This window comes from Musa acuminata, chromosome BXJ3-8 (assembly GCF_036884655.1).
Source record: "Musa acuminata AAA Group cultivar baxijiao chromosome BXJ3-8, Cavendish_Baxijiao_AAA, whole genome shotgun sequence".
NCBI classification, from domain to species: Eukaryota; Viridiplantae; Streptophyta; class Magnoliopsida; order Zingiberales; family Musaceae; genus Musa; species Musa acuminata.
Window position 1 is genome coordinate 5,667,595 of NC_088356.1, and position 19,372 is coordinate 5,686,966.

The following is a 19,372-nucleotide window of genomic DNA, read 5'->3' on the forward strand; positions in this document are numbered from 1 at the left end:
GCGTGGCGTAATCCCAGTAGAGAGACTTTGGTGGTGGCCACGCCTCCATTCCCGTGACTCCATGATAGCTTCGTTTTCGTTCTTCCGTTTCCTTGTGGATAGGTGGACTCCAGCAACTCTCGTGCTCGTTGGACTTCGAGTTCTCCGCAACCACACAAACACACGAACTCGTCTTCCTCCTCTCGCTCATTTAATTTCACATGTTCTTAATGTTCTCCGTGCATTTATACATGAACTTAATCTTGACAATGGCAGGGTAATAATAACGATGGAACTCTGACGTCATCTGCTCCCGGGTGACAGTCCCTTGGGTCACGTGGATCGAGGAGTTGCATGGGTCGTCTATCTCGATCTGACCTGACAGCATCGAGTCAAGACAGATCAAAACGTCGACCGAGGCACATCACCATCTTGTAGGAGCACGGTCCTTCACGCAACCCCAACGTTGGTGTCAGACGCCTTTCCAGGTATGGTCCTACTCCCTACAAGCGGACATATCAGGAAACGATGATCTTCCCTATAAAAACTCTCGCGTTCGGAACGAGGAGGAAGAGGAAAAAACACCCCTAAGACTATCGACTGACTTGATCGTCGGAGGGGTCGGGTCGAGAGAGCCTCCCACCATGCGTCCAGGCGAGAAGTTCCCTCCCAAAAGAAACGACTGTCCCGTCGAGACCGAACCAACGTAGTCAACTATCTCAACACTCTCAAGGATAGTCCAGGAAGATTTTCGCTCATTCGGATCCGAACATAACCGTGTTGGCCCCGAGATCACGACTTAAAGTTGTTGATACTAACACGCAAAGAAAAAGAGAAAAGAGAGAGAAAGAGAGAGAAAGAGAGAGAGAGTTTTTATATCATATATCATACATGTCACTTAGGAAATGAGATGCATATGAATAACCAAAAGATATAGGAATCGTTACGAAAGAGTATAGTTATGTTGTAATTTAGAAAATGGCAGGGGCTTAATTATAAAAGCGTCCGTATCTGTATACCTATGGACGGTCTCAATCTCATCAACATAGTAGACTAGCATAGCACACAAAAAGTGGTATGGGTGGCGGGACACCGTCCACGGGATGCCTCACTGAGAGACCACGATGCGGTCGACGCCATCGGATCACTGCCGTCGATTCGTCTGTGTTCTGCGGCGCGAATAGCGTGCCCTCTCGTTTGCGGTTCCACTGCTATTCCCCCCTCTCTCGCACTCAGCCCTATCACCATCGCATCGATCGCCGTATTCTACTCCCAAGAGCGCGTCTTTTTTGATCCATTTGATTTCTGCTGACGTTTTAGTATCTTTCCCTCGATCTCTACGTATCTTTTGATCGCCATATTTATTTCCTGGCTGCTGCGATCTTCTGGTTCTTCTTCCCATCGGATACCCAACCACTGTATTTAATGCTCGTTTTCTTGATCTTTGGAGGTTTCTTTTCGTGGGAGGAATATTCTGGTAGACTGTCCTTATTCTTGTTTTGGGAATTCTTCTTCGTGTCCGCTTCGTCGTTTTCTGTTTTGTTTCCTCGTTTGCCAAACGCATTCTTAGCGTGGCTGAAGAATCAGACATTTTGACGCGAAGAAGCTGGAGCTCTGATTTCTGATTTCGGATTGTGGCGTCAAGATTGGATCTTGATTCTCGTTGCTGGATCTGCCTGAGGTTTGGCGGGTTGCGGACCTCCGATTACCCGGCGCAGAGAATTCTAGATTTTGGCGGTGGTTGATTAGGGAAAAGAAGAAGTTTTCAGGGAGGCTTTGCTGGATTTTACCCGCTGTTTTATTGGTCTTAAATGATGGCAGACCGGTTTTGATTTGGTTCTTTGAACTTTGGAAGAACTATTTGGAAGCCCTCGTTTTTTTGGATTTAGGATTCGCAGTACCATCCAATGAGGTTTTGGAATGGTTTTCGGCTTCGTTTCATGTAAAAAGTGGTTCCTTGATTTTATTGCATCGTTTAGGACGCTCGCGTGACTGCGGTGGGGGAAGGAGTAAGCCGTTTCTTATGGGCTGTGCTTCCTCCAAAGGAATCTCGGGAGATGACGGCCCCAAGTTTCGGCGGCCCAAGGCTTCGAGGAGGAGAATGTTTTCTTCATCAAGGAGGGAGGAAGTTGGGGAGGTAAATGCCGATGCTCGTGTTGGCCGTGATAGGAGCAGCACGGCATGGCTTATATCGAACTCGCAAAGGAGCGGCGCCACTTCCCCACCTCCTTTGGTGGGTGACAGCAAGAATGAAGGGGCTGGGCACCAGAGCCGGATAACGGTGGGTGCTCGTCCGAATGTGTTACAGCCGGGTTCAGTGGTTGTCAATATGGAGGCATTGGAGGAACAAAATCTGGTGATCTCTCGCATATCAGACGGGTTCAATTTTGAGCATGTTGCAGCAGGTTGGCCTTCTTGGCTCACAGCTGTTGCAGGGGATGCAGTCAAAGGGTGGCTGCCACGCAGAGCAGATTCCTTTGATAATTTCAACAAGGTAAGTAATCGCATCAACAGTATTATTTTCTCTTTTATGCCAGGGTTGCATGTTGAGCAAACAATTCGGCTAGCATTGGTTCTGTATATCGTGAATATTTTATTATGTTCTGTTTGTATATTTGTTTTATTGCTGTTTTATACCTTCAAAATCTAGTAGCTGTTTATTCTTTTCTTTCTACAACATCTATACTACCAGTGCATTGAATCTTTAACAGAAACTCAAAGGTCCAAACATATTCATTTTAACTAATAACCAATTTTCTGTGATCTTTTTAGGATGGCACATCAGAAAAAGATAAGCATCTCTACCTCTGTGGCATCATTTTCAACTAATTAATCAGCTGAAGTGCAGTTGCTTGTAGAGTAACAATCTTTATTGTTTTGGTTGTGGTGGTTGAAAACCTGCGTTATCTGAATTTGACTTCAAATAATCATGATAGAAGAGTTCAGATTCTTCTGGTTTGGACTAATTCGCTAGAAATGAATATTATCATATATTGAAAGTTCAATATAATGTGAACAAAGTTCAAACAATTTATAGAGATGCGAGTCCAAGTTATGGTTGAAGAGTGTAAACCATAAGATTGGAGACAGATTTTACCTATTAAGATTAATATAATGAAAATTGTCCATGCTAGAGAAACTTGCATTTGGGGGCAGTTTACTTTAATAAAGTATGTTCTGATGGCATTGACTTCAGAAGGTGTTTATAAAGAATGTTTAGTTAAAATTTTCTCTGATCCCTCCCTCTTCTCTTTACCTCTGGTATTCACATATTTGTTGCAGTGGCAACAGGCAACTTCAAACTGATCCCTCAATACAAATCAACAGTAATATGTGAATTTCTCCAACTTCTTTGTTGAATCTAAGGCTTCCTTAAATAGAACATTTTGCTACAAACTTTAATTAAGCTAAAACTCCATTCTACTGATAGATCTTCAAACACATCCTTGAATAATGGATCTTGAATACATCCTTAAATTTGTGTTATTCCTTGGGATGGTCAAACATTTGTACTTCTGCTGATAGTTTTTTACATTTCCTGCAGATTGGGCAAGGAACTTATAGTAGTGTGTACAAAGCGCGTGATCTTGAAACTGGCAAAACTGTTGCACTTAAGAAAGTCCGATTTGATAATGCGGATCCTGAAAGTGTACGGTTTATGGCAAGGGAAATATACATTCTACGTAGACTTGATCATCCAAATGTTGTGAAGCTCGAAGCTCTAGTTACATCAAAAATGTCATGTGACTTATATCTTGTTTTTGAATATATGGAGCATGATATTTCTGGACTTGTAGCAACTTCCTGTGTCAAGTTTACTGAACCCCAGGTGTTTACCATATTAGAACATACATGAACCTTTTATGGTGGTTCCCTTGATATTTTGTATACTGATTGTGCATTGATGACTTCCAGGTTAAGTGCTATATGCAGCAGCTGCTTTGTGGGCTTGACCATTGTCATGGCCGTGGTGTCTTGCATCGAGACATCAAGGGTTCAAATCTTTTGATTGACAACAATGGGATTTTAAAAATAGCAGACTTTGGATTAGCTACATTTTATAATCCTGACCAAAAGCAGGAATTAACAAGCCGTGTGGTAACACTGTGGTATCGTCCTCCTGAGCTCTTGCTGGGCGCTACAGAGTATGGTGTTGCTGTTGATATGTGGAGTACCGGTTGCATTATCGCGGAATTGCTTGCTGGGAGGCCTATCATGCCAGGAAAGACTGAGGTATCCTTTGCCACATTTGTTGCTTTTCTCTTTTAAATTTGGCATGTATTTGCAGACGATGCTTAAAATTGCAATATATCTTGTCATATTGGAAAATTTTGGGCAGCAGTTTTGGTTTTGACATCATTTTATGCCATTACCGAGTTACAGGGCATCTAGAAAGCATTTATTATGGACTGAAGCTGCATTAAAATGCTATATTAAATTAGACAGTAGTTCATATTTGAACAGTTACAATTAACTGTTTGTCTGATTTCCTCCTGCAGTTAGCTGTTGGATTAATATTTTAGCACTTCAGTATGTTGTTAAAAGATATCATGCATAACAAGGGGAAACAGAAGAAGAGGGGTGCTCTTGAATAGAAAAAAATAACAATCATCAATCTGCAAGTGAAACAAACCAGTACATCAATCTAAGAAGAGTAAATGTGGATAAAAGAGGATAGGTCGCGAATAGGGCTGGCTTAATGTTATTTTTCAGTTAGCCTTTGATCTTGATGAACTAACTATTACACGATTAAGGACTTCACATACTGGTCTAAATAAGAATCCATTGACTGTTTTATTTGGGATCCTAAGTTTAACATAATTGCAGATAATGTATATGTTAAATCTTTTTTATTAAAATATAGTATGATAAAATACTCTGAAAAGGCCAAGATATCTTGAAAATAGAAATTATGGACTACAAGAAATACAGAATATTCCTAAAATATTATTGACTTACTGAACCCAACACAAAACGAATACAAGATAAATAGATCAATTTCCTAGATAAGGCCTTATATCGAATAATTTATTTAATTTTCCTTTTAAACTTTTCGTCTTCATTGATAACTTCTGATGCAAAGTGTCTTGTCTGAGTATCATTAATTTGGTTACAGGCCACACTCCACATCCAGTAATACTCACCATATTACGCAAAGACGAAAGAATATGTATAATCATATTTGTTTTTGGTCGCTTCACAGATACAGCAAGTTAACTCCAGTATCAGGGTCATTACTACTGTAGGACCACATTGTAGAGTAAGGCTTCTTTCTAAATCATCTGGATGGAAAAATTAACCATGTGCTGATGTCTAATAATGTATATTTTGCTTTCACCTTGGCAAATTCTACCTTGCTCTCTGTATTGTATTTTGCTGATACTTCATCTTTCTTTCCAGTTACCTCCTTCAACTTAGATTCACCATTAGACTTTCACTTTAAGTAAGAGCTTCAGCCTTAAGTTGTTGAAAATCCTATGTGGAACTTAAATTGCTGGCAGCGATGCTTTCATACAATTGTTGAGGGAAACCCTATATCAACTTTTGGTTTGTATGCCAAGTGCCAGTCTCATAAAATAAAATAATTATGAGAAGTTCTGTTTTATGCTGTGGCCTGTACTACACTAGTATGTACATGGACATGTAATACCATAGATTGTGAAATAGGAGTAGATTTTGCTACTACTTGTGCAACATTATTAAGCAGCCAGGGAAGCATACCTCATTTGTTCTGCATTTTGGGCTCTGACAACCACATAACCTCTGCAAAAGTCCTTCTATGTTGGAAGGATCCTAATTTAGATGATGTTGCTGAGCTATAGGCACTAATTTGGAATGATCTTTAGTCTTTGCCTAATTAAAGAAAGATGCATATACATACAAGTTTCTCAGTTTACATATTATGAGCACTTGTGCATATAAATCTGGTGTGAGCCTGTTTAACCTAAGACTTTCTACCTATATATAATCGGGTTAAGTGGCTTGTTCCATTTATCATGGTCCTGTTTTCTAGATGTTTGTTGCTATACTTTGACAATGTCTGATATTTGGAATTTGGAATATTATCTAACTACTACTCATCACTAACTTTTAGGTAGAGCAATTGCATAAGATATTCAAGTTATGTGGCTCACCGTCTGAGGAGTTCTGGAGGACATCAAAGTTGCCCCATGGTACTTCTTTTAAACGCCAACAACCCTATCCACGCTGTGTAAGGGAAACATTTAAGGATTTCCCTTCTTCAGCATTAGCTCTTGTTGATCGTCTACTTTCAATAGATCCAGCAATCCGAGGAACAGCTGCTTCCGCGCTCCATAGTGAAGTAAGATTCTGTAGTTGCAGGCTGTTCTGTATTTGTTTTTGCATTAAGTACTTTTTTTCCTTGCAAAAAAAGAACTTAAGATTTGGCCTTTTTTTTATTGGTTCACTTCTGAGTCCTTTCTCCCACTATAGATCTAGCATCTTTAATTGTTTATTGTAAAATATTACAATTTTAAAACCACCTTGAGTTTATACAACAGTTTTTGCATTTAATATCTTTTTCTGTCATTTTGATTCCTTATTTGACTTTTCATGGAAGGTGATCAACAATTCAACCTGACATTTTCCCTTTGAGGATTTGTAGCATTATATTATAAGTTTCATTTGGTAAGAATTTTGATAATTATAATATTGACATCCATCAATTGGAGCTGAAGAGTGTATTAAACAATTTACAATTTGTAGAACTGAATTATGGTGACTACTGTCATTTGCGTTTTTGGTTTCTGAACTCTCCAATTCATATGTTGTCAAGATTCTCCAGTTCAAGTTGATATATTTTAAGGTGTAAAATTGTGCTGCATGATTCTGTGTATAATAAAACAAAGCATTTTAAACTTTTCTGATGGATTACTATGCTGCACATGTGTTCTGTTGAGTTAGTCTTTTTCTTTTTGCATGCTCCCCTTCACATCCAATAGTTAATACTAAATTCGGGTGATTTTGCTGTGAGAAATGCAATGCCTTAAAACATATTTTGTCTTCTTTCATAGGGTAACTATTGTATTCAAATTCTTATTAATCTCTTTTATTTATCTTTGTTCACTTGATGCTTTATTAAAATTTCAAATTTCCTAGTTTCATGATTATTAGTTATGAATTCTTTTCAGTTTTTCACTACAAAGCCTTTTGCCTGTGACCCTTCAAGTTTGCCAAAATATCCTCCGAGCAAGGAATATGATGCTAAACTTCGGAATGAAAAAGCTAGAAGGTACTTTACACATTTGAAACTGCTGTTTGTGAAATTTGAAATTTCCTGCTCTCGTTATACTGTAAACTCAAAATAGAACATTTTATGCAAACGAAGTAGAATCAAGTGAGTCATCATATGTTTCAGTTATAAATATGTTCCCCGACTTGATATACAATTGATTATGAATACTGCATCCATATAGGCTGTCAAAGAGCAGCAACTATCAAGTATAATGGAGTTGAATTTCAAAGTAGGAAGGAAATGCTTGCTTGTGATGGCAACATGGAATCACAGGTATATCTGCGAGCATATTTACTTTTAGATTTTCAGTGTAGCTGAAATATTTTTTAAAATTAAAAAGACAATATTTGTGACATGCTGTGCAAGGGGCTGCTCAAGAGCCCTCAGTGTCAATCAATAATAATTGCAAACGCAAGATATGCTGTGTATTTTTCATATCCATTGATGTGGCAAGACATTACTAGTTCTTCAATTCTTATTACTACTCAATTTGTTTAATTATTTCATTGTTATTTTTGGACAAAAAGATAAAACACTTATGGAGTGATAGAATATCTACTAGCAAGTTGCAACCGATAATGTAGTACTTTTTCTTGGTGAAAAATGGGATATCACACTTGATATGGTCAAATTTGCTCGTCAATCCAATTCGATAAAATTGATCTGACCTAGCCTATTTTTCAAGTGTTTTCACATTTGAAAGATGTTGAGGATTTAGAACTTAGTCAAGGGAGAAATTTTTCCAAAGTCAAAATAAACTTGTATTCCTTATCGTTGATATGTCCTTATTCAGTCTGTATCTCATCTTGTTTATGTAAAGGACTCCTTGGACTCATCGGCTATTTGTTGGCAAAGCCCCTCCGATAGTCAAGTCAACACTTGTTCGCCAAAAGCTCATAAGGAGTTTAGTACTTGTTTGATAAATTTGGAATATTGATATATGTTGCTTTATATAGCGTCAATTTTTAATTATCATTTTGATGAGAGAAATATTTTCTTTATATGCTCTACCGATATATCATTCCCAATAAGCTATTTTGTAAACTTTGGTAGATAACATGTTCAATAGACGTTAATTGGACTCCATGTGTTGAATCTCGATTGGCCAAAATTAATGGCCATGTCATTCCATCCGCTAGGCAATTTGGGACCTTGATAATTGATATATATGTTTTAAAATTGGTCACTTTCTTGTCCTGAGTAGATGCATCTGGCGTAAGAAAAATGCTTTGCGCTTGGCCAACTACTTAGATGCTTTGGATATTGTTTTATCTGGGGTGGATACATCACATGCAAATTGGACGTACCAAGATATGTCGAGTGTTTCAAATGAATGAATCGGTGTATCACACACAAAGAAATGCTTTGGCCATAGTCGTGTTACTTATGTTAAGAAATTGGTTACTTTCTTGTCTAAGGTAGATATAACAAGCATAAGAAAAATGCTTTGGGCTTGGTCAACTGCATCATATGCTGTTTTGTCGTGGGTGGATGCATCACGTGCAAATTGGACATATCAAGATATGTCAGGCGTTTTGAATGCTCTTATGTTATCGGCGAACGAATCACTATCACACAAAAAAAGAAATGCTGTGGCCCTGGTTGATTGAGTCGGGTGGTTCAAATGTTTTTTGGTCTTGGACGGATGCATCTTGCCTAAAGATAGATGCCTTGGGCCTTGTTGGCTGCATTGGGCGCTTCATATTCTTTTGTCTCGAGTGAATGCATCACGTCCAAAAAGATATGCTTTGGGCTTGGTTGATTGCATCGGGCTATTTGAATCCTTTTCGTCTTGGGTGAAAGCATCTTGTGCAAATGAAATGCTTTTGGAATGCATTAATTGCTTTGGCTGCTTTTTGTTTGGATGAATGTATCATGTGCAAAGGGAACTTTTTGGGCCTTGGGCGTCATAAGCACAAAAAACCTTGATATATATTTGTGTCATTGGTTTTGACATAGATCGTTGTGTGATGTGGTGGTAAGGGGCTTCACATATAAATAAAAGATCCTCAGTTCAAGACTTCAGGGGTTATAAAATAAACCTCATGTATTTGAGAACATGGAGCATAGGCTCGGGTTCAGGTCATGCATAGGCTTGGGTGCGGTTGGTTCGAGCTAGCTTGGTTAAGCTTTGGGTTTGTTGGCTCAGCTTTAGCTTGGTTCTGAGGTTAGACTGATTAAGCCCCATCAAAGCTGGTCGTGTTGGACTCACCTGACCAATCTTGGGTCTTACCTGACCTCAGCTGGCTGGTATGGGCTTTTTGCTATCCGACCTGAGTTGGTTAGGAGTGCTTAGTTGTTTTCAGGTCGATTCTTTCCCCTTTTAATGGAGTCAAATTCGTAGTAGAAAGTTTGCTTTATGTAAGTATTGTAACCATTTGTTTGACGAGAGCATCCTCTATTGGTATAGCCTTAGCAAGTTTTTTTTCACAGGTGACATGGCATGTCCAGTAGATGCTGACTGGACTCCGCATGTGAAGTTTGGATTGATTGAATAAACGGCCATATCAACACTTATTCAACATTACTTCTGATACACTTAGTAATGTATATAAACATCGTTGTATATAGTAACATAGGTACCAACGGAAGCATGCATAACTTTATCTGGACAGTATTGTATCGCTGTTACTTTGACATTGGGGTTTAGAAGGTTGCAATGCTACTGGAGGGATGCCTCTTTCAGTTTTAAATGAACTTTTCCCTTTTTTTATTTCTCTTTGCAGCACCACATATAGGCCAAAGATATTTATGTTGTTATTTAATTTAAATATACAAAACAAATATTACAAAGAAGGACAAGAGAGGGAGAAAGAAAGGAGAGAGTGTTCATTGCACTTACATTCTCAAGACATTCCTCAAGGATCCCTCTAAAGTAAGATTCAGAAACAGAGGTAGCTTGCATGATAATCATTTGGAAATTGGAAGATACTTTGTTCTAGTTCTTTCCATATCTCCTGACAGGTGTTTAAGAAAAATCCCTTCATGCATATCACCACCTCCTTCCCGTTTTTCTCCTGAATCAGATTTGGTTGATATTAGTAGGATACAAATAATCCTCCATTGCTTGAAAAGTCCATCTCCAATTTCTTATGCAAAAGAGAAACAGAGTGGAATATGATCTTTTATGCCATTTGGATTCCCATTGCATTGTTACTCAATCTCCTTCTTTCTCACTTCAAATGGTCCAACTTCCCATGTGATTCCTTCTATTCCAGTGTTAGCCACATGACATTTTTCCAATAACAAATGCTGGGTCTTTCAATAGCCTTTAGAAATTGGTTATATGTCCAGAGTTGAGGAGCTTTTAGAGTGATTCCATATGGAATCAGGGGCTACCAAAGGATACTACATCATATATAGTGCCTAATGATCAAGCTTGGTGTGAGTAGTTCCTCCATTTTCATCTGCTTTGTGTACAGTCATGGAGTTTTTCTCCCACACTGAGATGATGCTTCTAAGAGTACAGTTGATAGGGCTACTATTATGGCCACTGGAAGGTAAGAAGTTGAAACTTCAGAGCATAATGTATATTCATTTAAAATCTGGTATAATATTGATATCCCGACTTGAATTGGACCCCAGTTAAGGAGCTTCCAACCAAAGATCACTACGGCGGTTAGAGCTGATATATGACTAGGCCAATTTATGAATTGTGTCGGCTGGCACAGGGAATGTATTGCTGCATGGCATGGAATTTAATGAGACGGAATTTATTTTCAATGTTTAGCAATACAATTTGCAGAATTCAGAAGCATGCTGTTGGTCACAAGAGTTGCATATATTGATTTGGAATAAAGTAAGATTAAAGGGAATTTGATCGGCCATGACATTGAGAAATTATGAAGAGTAAATTAGGTTGGCTATCCCGTCTTAATAATTTATGTACAGAATAGCACCCTATCCTCCCAGACCACCAAATGCACCTAGGATATCTAGAAAACAACTTAATATACTTAAAGCCCATCTACTCAGTGTGAAGCAAATTGATGGAGAGCTAATTTTAAAGGAATACCTGTTAACTCTTGATAGTGATCCTTGATATTTTTAGGCTTACATCTGATCATCACCACTCATGATTTGCTCATGTTGTCAAACTTGTTATCTATGTCACTTCATTTTCTATGCTGCACCTTTCTACTGCCAGTGTGTTAAATTTGTGTGATTGCCAGCCTTGTTACCTTGATCAGTTCATTTGATAGGCTGCATCTTTTAACTTCCAGTGAGTTAAATTTGTGTGATATATTGACATGATGTGCACACATGCATTATATGATGTGACAACTGTTAATGGTGAATGTCAATTCAAAAATAATGTGAGAGCACTTCACTTGAAACAGCCTTTGAGTTTGAGTCATCTGAACATTTTCAACTTGCCAGTATTCTCCCCATTATTCTGTCTGTGAACTAGCTAGGAAGAGTCCTGTGTGCTAAAACTTGATATTTTAAATCAGAATCTCATGGATCTATCTCTTGTTACTTGGACATGTCTGAGAGTCACACTTACATCGTTGAATCTTCCATTATTTGGAATGAGCGATTTGACGTAGCAAACCATCACTAATGGTGTCAGCAGCTGGTTATGGTCTTAAGCTTAAAGCAAATAAAACCAAAGGTGGAGTAGAGGTGGACTGGAGAGGAATTACAAAACCGAAAGAATCGAAGTTGGAGCTACTGGCTCCATCTTTTCTTTTTTTCGTCCACAAAAAAATCAAAAGAAATCTAATATGATATAGTTTTCTGGTGCTTCCCATTTTAATGAGAATAACATGCCACTATAATCAAGATCTCGTTCCTGTAGAGAACAAACTGAAATGAGAACTATCTATAATTTTGGAAAGAACATAATAGGATACCATTTTTACAATAAAACCTTATTGAATATTATTGTTATTCCAAATGATGATTAGAAGACAGTAATTTCTTTTTTTATGGTTTTATATGGGCCAGGCTGACCTTGTAGTTGTTAAATTTCCACCTGCTCAACCTTTCTTGGACCAGTCCATTCCTAGGATTTATATGGGGGTTACTTTTATTTTGTTTGGTTATAGAAGTGGAAGGACAATAACGTCCACTTCTGTCTCCCCAAAAATGAGGTTCTCTTTGGTTTCTCAGCAGCAAGCATCCTAAGTTCATCAGCTGAGAATGAAGGATTTAAAGATTAGAAGTCACAAGTTTCAGATTATGGTTTTATTTTTTAACCTTGTAATTGACATGTTGAGGGTTCTATGTTGGTGGAAATATGGAAGTTACAAGGAAACCTTAAAACAAGCAGTGACAAGTACAAACCAAAAGAGGAGGCATTATCAGGTTTCCGAAGAGATCCTCCTAGAGGATCGTTTTGCTCATGGTTGTCCTTTGATACACTCTGGCTGCTCGTCTCCTACAGGACTGTCTGCTGGCCCAGAAATAAGAACACCTGTATCACATGTACCTCAGGCAGGAGCTGCAGACTTGCCCATTGCATCAGGTTCAATGGTTGCAAGAAGCGATAGTAGACAGAGTGCTAAGTGCACACATATGTTAAGGAATCAAGTAGCCTCCGAATACAATCATCTTGGTTCTGCCGATTCATCTGAGAAGCGAGAATGGACTCTTCACTTGCTTGATGGGCATTCGTCCTCTCACAAGAAGGATGATAGGAAAGAAGACAAGGAATCAACAACTGTAAGTGCTGACACAAAATTAAAATTTGGCTGAATAGCAAGTTCTTTATCAGATTGTCATTTTAGATTTAATGTAGATGTCATGCTTGCCTTGTGTTTATTTTTATGGTTCCACAGCTAGCATTAGGCACCTTATGCTCAGAATGCATGTCAAAATCTCATTAACAAGTCGTATGCTTATCTTATATTGTGAAAAAAAAAAGTCTAAGAGCTTTCTAGAGAAACTTTGAAGTGAACAGTATTTGTGTTTGCAAATAAAAATTTAACTATGGTATTCAGTGTCCTTTGTATTTCCTAGAAATGAACAGAAATAATGCTGATGAAAAATGCTGCCCTTGGGCTTTTCAGTATACTGAAAAATGACAGATTATCGGATGTCTTGGCTTTTTTAAGAATATTTACCTATCCTGAATCTGATAATTGAGAACCTACAATTAGATTTTTCTTTCTGGTTCTTGTGATAAATGGCAGCTAAAGTGGAACCTGCGGTGCCAGATATTGATCCTGATGAGACTGTGCCAGCATGTTCTGTTCATTTTTTAGACCACTGTGATATTGGTGGCTGTCTTCTCTAATTTATATATTTCTTCCTAACACCACCTCAAGTTTACACTCAGTGTCTTGCTGCAATAAAATTCTTCCCTCATGTCTGTGTTTTCTCAATTTATTCAGGGTGTGGCTCTAAGAACCGAATTCACTACTCTGGGCCATTGATGCCGCCAGGGAGGGACACCAAAGAGATGCTCAAAGAGCACGTGAGACAAGTCCACCTGGGTGTACGCAGAGCCTGTCTTGACAGAGCCAAAGTCAAGAATTATGGCGAGAGGACTCAGTTTGAAGCCTTTCTCTGTTCTAGCAGGAACGGCAGGTCAGATCAATGTCTTTGAACTTACATATCTTTTTTTCTCTTCGATTGTGAGAATTCGATTCAACAATGTGGTCCTTGAGACAGAACCAATGCTAAAGCACAATACTTCCGCTGAAAAGATCTTCGTAAAGATTGAACACAGCATGAACCTGTTGTTATGTGTAAATGACAGGTTTGCAACATGCATTTCAAATTGCGAGAAAGAAGGTTGTGCTTTAGCATTAGTTTCAGACTCAGCAGTGGCTTTAGCTGCTCAATGTGTAGATGCAACCCATTCTATGGTCAGTAAATATGATAGGAGCTATTTACAACTTTCTTGGAGAACTGCCAGAACAAAAAAGAAAAAAGAAACATTAAAGCTCTACGTTTCTGGTTCAGGATGGTGCATTATTGAACATATAGGTTGTGTGAAAGCCGTAAAGCCTTCAATAGCAGATCATGTATGACAGATCTATAGAAGTGAACAAACAAGTTTAGCAAAAATTGATTTTTTGTGATTTATATTCGAGTGCCTCATGGTTTGAATTCACACAGCTTTTGTGATTGCTTGTGCTAAAATTGATATATAGTACGATGTTAAAATTGCCTCTTTGGGTGATGATGATGCATTGGATTGCATGATTTTACTGTAATGAGTAAAGATAATTATCAGTTTAGTTAACATCTCCGACGTAACAGCTAATTGGTCTATGGTGGTTCTGTGAAAGTTATACTTATTCGAAATTTCATTCAATAAATTTCATATATCTATAAGTGACTTGTAGAGGTGAACATGAACACACAACCCACATATTAGTGCTGAGAGAACCACTTTCTTTATTCTTTGAGTGCAAGAGAGAGAGAGAGAGAGAGAGGCATGGTTTAAGCATGATATATTGGCATGATTGTGACACTCAAATCATAGATCATTACATGACTGCCAATTAAACGATAGTTCATAGCACCTTCCATTGCAATTGGATTGAGATTAATCAGCATTGGAATGATACCCTTACATCTCAAACATCATATGGACTAATCCAACTGCAAATTACAACTCTCTCAAACCCTTGTTTGCATTGACATTGAAAACACAGTCGACACCCAAACAGAAACTTCCTTTGTTCTTCTTGAACTATTGACTTAAGCTTGTATTGTGCATGTAAACGCTATTTTCGCCAACGGAGCTGCGCCTTGCCGTCTCGGGCGCGGAGCCACCGGAGGAGCGCGCTCGTCGCCTTCACCACCGCCTCGCGGTGGACGCGACACAAACCATTCCTGCTGCTGCCGTCGGCCGTAGCCATTCCTTTTGTCTTGTCGTGTGACTTAGTGCTTTCATGTCACGTGACGAGGAGGTCGTATACTACTACCGGGTGGTGGATAGAGCAACGCTTTCATCCGCCCGTATCCGATCTCATATAACGGATTCGGATCTACATAAAAATTTACAAAGAAAAAATATCAGTAAAAGTAAATTTCCATTTAACGTCTCCAAAGCCCCATAAATTACCAAATCTTCCTTATTAAAACAGTCCTTTATATGCCAATATATCCATTGTTTTTTCCTCCTTCATTGAGGTCTTAAGTGGGAAAAGCGTCCAACGGATAGATTAGAAATAAAACATACTATTGGGACTAATATGCATAAAAGTGGGACTAATTCTTCAAGAACAATTCTATAGGGGCGTATGTGGAAAAAGGTGCTCCCAAATAAATGCATCCCAAATCGAGCTTCGAGTCTCGATTTAACCGCGAACGGCGGTGGCGCTACCGAGCGCAGAGCGGTGGGAAAAGCGAGGAGGGATGAGCGAAGACATCAGCGGGCGACCGAAACCCCTTCTCCTCCTCGTCGTCGCGATTTCTCTTCGGTCGGTCTCAGGTCCGCTCCTCTCCGATCCCTAAATCGAGTTCAACAGCTGTGATCCTCGCATTCTTGGATCTCGGTTACTGCAATTTTTTGTGGTGTTGGTTGAGTCGAATCACTTGGTTTATTCTTCGGAGACCGATCGGCCGGGAGTTTCAGTTTTGTCCGTGATTGGGATTGTATTCCTTTGACAATGGTATTGGTAGGTTGTTTGATATGGAGACGGTCGAGTTGTCCCGAATTTAGCAGCTTGTTTGCGTGAGTGTGCTTGATTGGGTAATTAGTCCTTATAGTCTGCTCACTAGGTTTATTATGGTCCAGATCTGGTGCGTCTTTCAGACTACAATTTGAGTTACATGATGACCTTTTTAGGCCAGTGAAGCAATTTCCAAGCCCATTGAGATATAAAGGTTCTCTAGGGTATAATTTGACCCTTTTTGTTTGGTATCGATGTCTGATTTTAATCGATACTTGGCTATTTATCTCCAGAAATTTTCTTGTCGATTTCTTATTCTAGTTGGAGACTCAGGGGTTTAATAGTGTGATTTCCACCAAAGTCACCTTGCCGAGACACTCTTTCGATGAAAGTTTGATGCAATGAGAGAGTTTTTTTTTTCCTGCAAGTTGGATGGCCCTTTATTCTGGAGCGCATGAACTATTTCAAATCATAGTCTCTGGGGTGGTTTCTATCTTTTGGTGTTGCAGGCACATGCTTAATTGTCAAGCTGACTTTATCTTTGTTGCTTTGTACTTTCGCGGAGAAAAAAAATCGACAGTGAATATTGTGACTCAAAGGGTTTAAGTTTTTTCTTTTGAAAAGGGGAACCTAAATTTTCTAATGCATATATATATATATATATATATATATATATATATATATATATATATATATATATATATATATATATATATATATATATATATATATGCATGTTAGCATGCATGCATATTCTTTGATAAATTTCATAGCATCAAGTTAGCAGCAAGAAGTCCAAACTGCTTCAGATGGTAGGTCTTATTCTGCCTGAGGAAACCTGCATTCTTGATTAAAACTCCTAGGTACCCCCATGTAATCTAGTTTACTCAGGACCCATCAGCCTTCTAGTTTACTCAGGACCCATCAGATGTTTGAAAATTGTCCTAAGAATTGCTCGGTATTGCTTATAACCTGAATGTTTTATCCTACTCTGGTATTAGCTTTCCAAGTTTTTTGGCTTCCTCCTATCTAGCCATTCATTAATGTGACTCAATCTTCTCCTTTTTTGTAGGTCTGTCTGATGATCATCCAGGTTCCAAGGATGCAGTAATTGCCGATGCTAACCCTTCTAATTCTAGTAGTAACACGAGGCGTGAGGTTTTGTTCATATGCTTGGGTGTTGTGGGAATTGCACTTTTGTTTGTTTTTCTTCTCAAGCTTTGGGAGAAAAAGAAGAGGGAAGAGCAACATGCTCGTCTTTTGAGACTGTTTGAAGAGGATGATGAACTGGAGCTTGAACTTGGTCTTCGAGACTGAGAGGCACGTCTTGCAGCTGTTTACACTATCATTGTTGAGGTAATAACTTGAAATAAATTATTTCTGAAGATCGTTGGGTTCAATTTATCTTGGAGTTGGGTTGCTTCATCTTAAAATAAGCTGCCTGTTTGTACTTCAGCATTGAGATTTAGTTTGCGATTAACCATTGTACATGTTATGAAAAATTCATTTTGTTTGCTTGTTGGCATTATCGATCATCTTTATTTAGACATTACAATAAATTCAACATATGGAATTTGAAGATACAGGTCTTAGTTTAACTCAGCCGATGTCAAAAAATCTGTTATGTGCTACACCTGTAGGTATCTGAATCTGAAGATATGGGTCTTCAATATAAGGATATCCCAACATGAAGTAACTTGTTCTCTTAAGAGATCTAGATTAGACTAAGACCAGCATCAGACCCTCTTGCAACATTCTCTTGTTAATATCAGTCAAATGACTATGGCATTGGTTCAATTGGTTCATTCAGTCAATTTTCAAGTAAATGCATGCCTTATAAGTAACCTAAACACTGACGCTGTATGATTCTAGTAAACTCTAGTGAATGTTCAGGCTATCTTGATGAGACTAAGGTGGAGATTTAACCATATATATCAGCTTGATGAACTTTAACATATTACCATCTAAAGTTACTTGTCTCACTAGAATTATAGTTAAGAATTGTTGTCTTGGTTCGTGCGGTTCAGCATATATTGTGACTGAAAGATAACACATTCGCTGGGCTGTGTCCATGTTGCGGAGACTTTCTTAGGACAAAATTTGACTTATGCCATGCCATGCAAAAATTATAAAATGCTCTAGTGCTTTAAAATTACAATCCTTCTGTATAAAGCTAAATTTAGATCTTAAAGTTGATTCTTTATCCACCAAATGATATTATCCATATGTGGACTAGTGTTGGGTAGTTAAGAAACATGTGCATAATGTTAATGTAATTGAGATGAGAATGCTAAAGTGTGATGGTAGTGTGGGTTTAGTTGAAAAAAATAAGAAAAAAAACTTATAATTCGCGAACAAGTGGTATTTAGGATGTATGAGCATATTCAGAGGAGACTTATACATCTCATAACGAAATGACGTCAATGATCAGAATTAATGGTGCAACAAGAGGGATGGGGAGACCCAAGGAATATTACTAAGAATAATGAGTAGAGATTCGAACGCTCTTGATAACTACAGATGTTACCTTGCATAAAGCTCTATGGTAGGAGAAGATCCATGTAGCAGACACCAAATAGTTGGGATATGGCTTCTTGTTTTGAGTGCTGAATAGCTGCCTGTAGAATCAACATTGTTATAAATTGCATAAGCTTGATCATGATGTGTCTTCATGGTATCAACTTGTGATTTGTTTCAGTTAATACTGCATGCAGGTATGGCGAATCTCCACAACAGATTTTCTGCTTTGAGTGATTATAAGGGTTCTGCTATATCCAACACTTAGTCTCTACAAATGAGGTCATATGTATTTCTTTCTTTTTTTGTAGTGAATGTTGTGGTACAATGGAAGAAAACTCTTTCCTCATCTCTGGTGATGTATTTTCATGTAAGTGAACTCATGGTGAATCTCCACGATAATTTCCAGACTCGAATGATTATACGGGTTTTGCTGTATCCAACACTTTATTTGATACTGTGCAAGTGGAACAAATTCTTGTGCTATACATTTTCAAATGATTTCATACTTGAGTACATATGTGTAATTAATTGTTTCTTTTCCCTCAATGCTTGTAGGAGGTGACCGTTGACAGTATCTTATTTTACCTAGCTTAACATGACATAATGCTCGGTATAATGGTACTAGAGTAATTATTAGAACTTGTTCGACATTACTGCAACTTTCTGAATAACCCATTTGTGCATTTCTACTAGACACATTTTACACCTGATGTTTGGTATGCTTTTGAACCAATACTCTGATGCCTCATACAACAAAAACACAATTGGATATGTTAGCACACAAAGGAAGCAGCATCGAAATAGTAAGAAATCGAACTCAGATAAATTATTATGTATGCTTGTGCTGATGCATCCCTATCGTACCAGGTTATCTGATCAGAAGCGTTATACTTGTAATGAAGTCTGTTGTTTTTAGGCATTCCAATACTTATTCCATTATTGGTTCAATGAAGCAATTACGTTTTTCCTACTTGGTAAAAGGAAATATTGCTCTTCAATTCATTTTTGCCCTTATATTTGTCCCTTATTCTAAGGTAGTTTAAAT

At 38.2% G+C, this 19,372-nt stretch overlaps 1 protein-coding gene across 4 annotated transcripts; it reads left to right on the forward strand.

Moving 5' to 3' along the window:
- Positions 1-642: 642 nt before the first annotated feature.
- LOC103993513 (probable serine/threonine-protein kinase At1g09600) lies at positions 643-17,016 on the forward strand. 4 transcript variants are annotated; one of them, XM_065164565.1, is made up of 10 exons: positions 643-2,473; positions 3,524-3,808; positions 3,895-4,212; positions 6,074-6,152; positions 6,258-6,301; positions 7,131-7,231; positions 7,416-7,507; positions 12,624-12,901; positions 13,573-13,768; positions 16,880-17,016. In XM_065164565.1, exons 1-7 carry the CDS (start codon positions 2,003-2,005, stop codon positions 7,444-7,446), a joined length of 1,329 nt encoding a protein of 442 aa, XP_065020637.1. In that variant the 5' UTR covers positions 643-2,002; the 3' UTR covers positions 7,447-7,507; positions 12,624-12,901; positions 13,573-13,768; positions 16,880-17,016. The 4 variants fall into 4 exon arrangements, with proteins under 4 accessions (XP_065020637.1, XP_018686516.2, XP_065020635.1 ...); XM_065164563.1 differs by having other exon boundaries at positions 654-2,473; positions 6,074-6,301; XM_065164564.1 differs by lacking the exon at positions 16,880-17,016 and adding an exon at positions 14,147-14,355 and having other exon boundaries at positions 654-2,473; positions 6,074-6,301.
- The last annotated feature ends 2,356 nt before the right edge of the window (positions 17,017-19,372 follow it).

Bases quoted from the DNA above. Each gene is read 5' to 3' on its own strand.
- LOC103993513 (XM_018830971.2), top strand. From the start codon at position 2,003: ATGGGCTGTGCTTCCTCCAAAGGAATCTCGGGAGATGACGGCCCCAAG. The intron at 3,809-3,894 runs GTGTTTACCATA...GATGACTTCCAG, and splicing joins TCAAGTTTACTGAACCCCAG to GTTAAGTGCTATATGCAGCA. The intron at 7,232-7,415 runs GTACTTTACACA...GCATCCATATAG, and splicing joins CGGAATGAAAAAGCTAGAAG to GCTGTCAAAGAGCAGCAACT.